The sequence below is a fragment of the Hyalella azteca genome, unplaced genomic scaffold (genome assembly GCF_000764305.2).
Source record: "Hyalella azteca isolate HAZT.00-mixed unplaced genomic scaffold, Hazt_2.0.2 contig5070, whole genome shotgun sequence".
Taxonomy (NCBI): domain Eukaryota; kingdom Metazoa; phylum Arthropoda; class Malacostraca; order Amphipoda; family Hyalellidae; genus Hyalella; species Hyalella azteca.
In genome coordinates, this window is record NW_025935274.1 from 3,929 (window position 1) to 10,219 (window position 6,291).

General features: G+C 46.9%; 1 protein-coding gene across 1 annotated transcript in view; it reads right to left on the minus strand.

Annotated features, from left to right (window-relative positions):
• The window catches only part of LOC108677012 (WD repeat and FYVE domain-containing protein 3), a gene marked incomplete at its 3' end in the record, with an annotated part of 9,837 nt that extends 3,917 nt beyond the window's left edge, over nucleotides 1–5,920 (minus strand). Inside the window, exons 1-8 of the mRNA XM_047880246.1 lie at nucleotides 5,438–5,920; nucleotides 4,658–4,939; nucleotides 4,069–4,261; nucleotides 3,416–3,602; nucleotides 2,434–2,547; nucleotides 1,888–2,033; nucleotides 1,465–1,667; nucleotides 74–190 (exon numbers count right to left, since the gene is read on the minus strand). Of these exons, the coding sequence (XP_047736202.1) occupies nucleotides 74–190; nucleotides 1,465–1,667; nucleotides 1,888–2,033; nucleotides 2,434–2,547; nucleotides 3,416–3,602; nucleotides 4,069–4,261; nucleotides 4,658–4,939; nucleotides 5,438–5,920 (1,725 nt within the window). The remainder of the gene's footprint in view (nucleotides 1–73; nucleotides 191–1,464; nucleotides 1,668–1,887; nucleotides 2,034–2,433; nucleotides 2,548–3,415; nucleotides 3,603–4,068; nucleotides 4,262–4,657; nucleotides 4,940–5,437) is intronic.
• Between the last annotated feature and the right edge of the window lie 371 nt (nucleotides 5,921–6,291).

Here is a 6,291-nt window from a genome sequence, read left to right on the forward strand (position 1 = left end):
GCATGACACAAAACAAACATCTATATCTGTCTCTTATACACATCTAGATGTGTATAAGAGACAAGAGCAGCACGGTGCTGGGGGAGGAGGTGTGGTGGGCCTTCAGCAGCAGGGACAGTGAGATTAGCTCCTTGCAGGGCACGTGGTTCAGCTCGAACACGACCAGCTCTACCAGCTCCAGGTACTTCACCTGCACACAAACATTATTACTGAACAACAAGCATATTCTGATCATGATGTCATAACGCATGTTGTGAACTATGAATGTCATCCATTATCAATACTCGTTTTAGTACCATCATTCATTTGTTAATCTCATTGGTATATTGTTTAGTAGATCCAGTAGGTTAAATTGTTCAGTCGAGTCTGGCAAGGCCGCCTCAGTAACATTACAGTCCGACCTTGTCGCCAGTAGCAATCGCCTTGTGCAACCTCAGGTCTGGGTGGCTGTGAGGCAGGGAGTCAGGTCTGGGTGGCTGTGAGGCAGGGGGTCAGGTCTGGGTGGCTGTGAGGCAGGGAGTCAGGTCTGGGTGGCTGTGAGTCAGGGAGTCAGGTCTGGGTGGCTGTGAGTCAGGGAGTCAGGTCTGGGTGGCTGTGAGTCAGGGAGTCAGGTCTGGGTGGCTGTGAGTCAGGGAGTCAGGTCTGGGTGGCTGTGAGTCAGGGAGTCAGGTCTGGGTGGCTGTGAGTCAGGGAGTCAGGTCTGGGTGGCTGTGAGTCAGGGAGTCAGGTCTGGGTGGCTGTGAGTCAGGGAGTCAGGTCTGGGTGGCTGTGAGTCAGGGAGTCAGGTCTGGGTGGCTGTGAGTCAGGGAGTCAGGTCTGGGTGGCTGTGAGTCAGGGAGTCAGGTCTGGGTGGCTGTGAGTCAGGGAGTCAGGTCTGGGTGGCTGTGAGTCAGGGAGTCAGGTCTGGGTGGCTGTGAGTCAGGGAGTCAGGTCTGGGTGGCTGTGAGTCAGGGAGTCAGGTCTGGGTGGCTGTGAGTCAGGGAGTCAGGTCTGGGTGGCTGTGAGTCAGGGAGTCAGGTCTGGGTGGCTGTGAGTCAGGGAGTCAGGTCTGGGTGGCTGCGAGTCAGGGAGTCAGGTCTGGGTGGCTGTGAGTCAGGTCTGGGTGGCTGTGAGTCAGGGAGTCAGGTCTGGGTGGCTGTGAGTCAGGAGTGACCTCATAATGAACCTCATCAACGTCATCTTAGATGAGCACATGACCCACCTGGACGTGGCGGGGCATCATATGACCCACCTGGACGTGGCGGGGCATCACATGACCCACCTTTGCGTGGCAAGGCATCACATGACCCACCTGGACGTGGTGGGGCATCACATGACCCACCTTTGCGTGGCGGGGCATCACATGACCCACCTTTGCGTGGACACATGACCCACCTGGACGTGGTGGGGCATCACATGACCCACCTGGACGTTGTGGGGCATCACATGACCCACCTGGACGTTGTGGGGCATCACATGACCCACCTGGACGTGGTGGGGGCGGGCGTGCATGGTCTCAGCGAAGGAGGACAGCGTGGCCTGGGGCTCGAGGATGAAGTAGTTGGCGGGGTCGGCGTGGTAGATGGACGAGATGGCGTCCAGCACGCAGGCGGCCAGCGTGGCGGACGACGCCCTACAGAACACCACCTGCAGCACCCCGAACGCCGCCACGTTGCGGACACTGCACCCTGGGGAGGGGAGTCGTCGTTTTGGCGGGGGGCAAGAACAAGACGGCATGAACTAAGCTCTCATGACTCTAAAGACACCATTACACAAAATTTGCCGCTTTCAGACGTGTATGGACTAGTTTGAACGATGCCAGTTTTGTTCATACAAGTTTCTGTCCAAAGCGTCCAGGGTCTATGTATCACCAGGGTCTATGTAGCCTCAAAGCCAAAGCATGCCAACCTTTATTGCTGGGGGTGGGCAGCACGAAGCCAGGCACCGTGTAGAGCGCAGTGCTGGGGTGCAGTGACGGCCTTGGCTGGCTGTGGCCGCAGTAGCACAGAGACGCCACGAGCAGTACCAGGTTGCGCAGTGCATCGGTCCCTTCACTGCACACAGAAAAACCTGCACACTATCGTGCCAAATTCGAAATTCACTTCGAAAAATCGTTGTTGAGCTTGAAAGAACGCAAGGTTTCAAAACAGTTTCTTTATTAACTCCTACATCGCTGATGAGCAGGAACTACTTCAGTTGATGGACACAAGGAGCGAGAGGGAGTACTAGATGAGCACTAGAGCGGGGGGAAGGTACTAGATTAATGCGGAAGTCATGGGGCTTCAGAGAGGTCGCAGAATACGCCGGCTCACTTTTACAATTTTTGCAAATTGTGTACGTTTTATTTTCAAGCTATCATAAAGGGAAATATCTACTGCTATCACATTATTTTACCTGTTGTATCTGTTGGCAGCGTTGCTGTGGCAACTACTGCAGCTGCTGTCACTACTGTACCTGTTGGTGAGGGTGGAGGCAGGGGTGACAGCGTTGCTGTTGCCACTACTGCAGCTGCTGTCACCAGCTGGACTGCACATGCCACTGTTGGACGCCAAGCTCTCGTGCTCCAGTCTGCGCAGCAGAGAAACTTCCAACTCACACAAAATATCCTGATGCCAATAAAATTAGAAGGTTTCAAATAACATCAAAATGGAAAACCATCAGTCAGAGACGAGAAAAAAAACGATTTAATATGAAATATGTATGCCTGAAAACAATTATTATATGCAAGTGAATGTAACTACGAGGCATGTTTTTCAAGCAAGGACCGTTTTGGAATTAAAAAAAGACGTGCAAAGATATCGCAATAATTTTGTTTTTACATGAAAGCTTGTACCTTAATCTACTTTTCTACATAGGGTAATTTCCGTGAATATTGAGGCACTTGTCATAACGTGGCACCAGTTTTTGAATCTCCACCTGATAAAATTCTGCCGCCTGATTTGGAGGTGAAATTCTGAATTCTGCCGAAATGGAGGTTAAATTCTGCTGAAAAACGCCTGAAATTTCTTCTTCCTGNTTACTTAAAAAACATGCCTCGTATTTCTCCCTGGCAGTACACAACGAGTGCAACAGAATCTAGCACGTCGTCTCGTAAAAAGATTGGGATGGTCAAATCTATCCCCTGGCCATTCTTTCAATGTACTTCATTGAAATTCAATTCAATTCATTCATTCAAATTCAATGTCCACCCATAAGTTGGTTATGGTGGATTGTATCCAGCACATAAGTTCAAGACGGGTAAATTGTGCGCAAGCCTACAAGGCTATGAGGGTTAAAACTTATACCGACACCAGAGGTTTAATAGTTAAGAGAAGAAAAAAGTGCTCTGACATTCTAGAGACCGTGGTTTGAAATATATGTTAGCACTCCAGACCCTGAGGACCAAGCCCATCACAAGCAAGTGGCGTTCTATAGTGGCGTGGCGACGAAGATCCACCTGAGAATAAAGTCGACGAGGAAAGCATATCCTTGAGCAGACTTGAAGTCGTCCAAGAGGACTTGTGAGCAGTCGGCAGAGTCTTTGAGGAAGCAGAAGATGGCGACGAGCATCTCGACGATCTCGAGGGGTGAGAGGTCCTGCGTCCTCTCCATGTTCTCCACGCAGAGGGCGATGCAGCCTTTGCCTGCCACACAGAGGGTATGATGAAACCTTACACGCTGATGTTGCAAGCAACACAACTATCCACATAGGCTTAAAGTGAACACGAAAAATAGAATTATTGCAATTTTTTCATTTAAAATGTACCGTAATTGATATAGTTGCTCCAGTAAACAAAAATCAATCATACAGAGAATTCAGGGCTGAAGAATTTCCTATAAGAAACCCTTTTGACTATTGGATACACCATGAGTAATGTTCCAAGTTGTTGAGAATTTTTGCTGTGGCAAGCGAATGGCCATACCACATAATATAATGGCCTGATATAATATCTATTCTATTAGGTCATTGATAGAACATCTGCCATTCCATATCATGACACCATTCACACTCGACTCACAACATACGCACTTGCCTCATGCTGCACAAAATTTACTTATGCCATACACACTCAATTCATGCCATACACACTCAATTCATGCCATACTAACTGTGTATGTATGAGATGACAGGCTGGGAGAGGCCGTGTCGGGACACAGCCATGAGGACCTCAGCCGCACTCCTGCGCCAGACGCAGTTGTGTGGGGGGCAGCCTGAGGTGCTGGCGCTGAACAGCAAGCTGAGGTCGTCCTTACGGGCGAGCTCTTCTGCAGGACCCGTGTGTGAACACAGCCTCAGCATTACCTGTGGCATCAACCCACATATTTAGTATAAACAACTTGAAACGTCAACATCACATGTGGCATTGACACAACATCAGCTGTGGCATCAGCACAACAAAAGCATCAACACAAATTCAGCATTAATAACTTGAAACGTCAACATCACATGTGGCATTGACCCAATATCACCTGTGGCTTCAATACATCACCTAGCATCAATACTTCAGCATGAACAACTTATAACGTCACCATTGGTACCTGACATCAATACACCTTAAGATGAGAAGGCAGGAGTCACGTCAGCTGAACGTTTGGTCAGGTCAAGAAGCAGGGTCCCACAGTACTAATGGAACAAATTCTAAGAAGAAGAACCAATAGAACACCACCAAAAGAACAACTTCAAAGGACAAAAACGAACCTGAACAAAGACCTTCTGCAGCAGCAACCTGCGATCAGTGGTGGCAGGTACAATAGCTGCTCCACATGATGATGCATCACTTGCAGTACTCTGGAGTGCTGACTGTTGCCCACCAGTCTTGGAAGTATCAAGTGGGAGGTGAAGGGGAGAACTGTGACTCTTTTTATTGAGGTTTGACTCAGCATTTGCATTCTCTGAGTCAGCTGAGTCAGGGTCAGGGAGGTCGAAGAAGAGGTAGAGGCACTTTACTAGTGTGGATGGCAAGGAGCTCACTGTCATCACCTGAACACCAATTAATAATCATATTAGGCAAGTAAACATGAGACTTGTTAGTAGAAAAACACTAAAAGTTGGTAATAAGCTGTGAGGTAAATAATCCTTTGAGTAAGTAATTCATTGAACAGCAAGAAATTCTTAATTACAATTAAAAAAAAGTGTTCAAAATATTTACCCTTAAGATGAGAATATTTTAATGGATAAATTATTTATATGTTTCTATCAAAGTGTGCCAGCAGCAAGCATATTCTGATCTCAAGTTGAAGAATGAAAATAGTTCAAGACAATAAACAATTTCAGCTACAGACTTCAACCTGAAATAAAAATGTTGAAAGTGCTCTATGAGACTTCTAAGGTTTCAATAAAATTTATGTCTGACTTTAAAGTTAAATATCAGTTAGATACTTTTCCGAATAAAATTCAGTTAGATACTTTTCTAAATAAAATTGAATGAATGGATGGTTTTGTAGCCAAGTTATTATATAAAAAACTCTACATGAGCACCTCAATGATTGCAGGAGGGCCGTCAGCAAGGAGGTTGAGGGCATTGAGCAGCAGCCATCCTCCAGAGCTAGGGATGCTGTCCACCCCCTCCTCCTCTCCTTCCATCTCAAGGAAGCGCACGATGGCACACGAGGCAGCCGCTGTCGACTGGTTGCTGGCCCGCCTTCTTATTTCAGTTACCATGAGTTTGCTAACGTGCTGAGTGAACAGTAATACGTCTTCAAATTTCTCAACAAGATCTGTAGGCGAGCTATTGGAGAAGACCTTGCAGAAGAGAGGCAGCATGTTATAGAGCTTGTCCTCTCTCTCATCTTCAGAGAGCGGGTGTGCAGGATGCAGGATTTCACTGAAGAGCTTCTTGAGGTGCATCAGACCAAGCGCCAAGTGTCTCTGTTGCTGATGCTGTTGCTCCAGCAGCTGGGAGCCATCCAGCCCATCCTCAGGCCTCCCACCCGCCCCCCACCACTTGCGCATGATGTTCATCTTCACTGAGCTACTGCATGACACAAAACAAATAACTATATTTACAACTGGATTGATGTCTGCACTTTGCAAAAGGATAAGAATGATAGGCATTGTTTAAGCCATCTTTGATTGTATATATCTTGAGATAATTACTTTAAAATCTCTCAACTATATGTAAGTAAATTTATTTATTGTAATCAAAGATCGCTGGCTTATTATGGTCAAACAACCAAGTACCAATTACAATGCTCTATAATATAGCCAGTAAGGGGATACCGTAGTGAAATTGGGAAGTGAAATATTGGTTTGTAAGGGAAATTACAATATTACCTATGATGCTTGATCCTTTTAAACAATTGAGTTAATTTTTATAACAGGATTTTTGACAT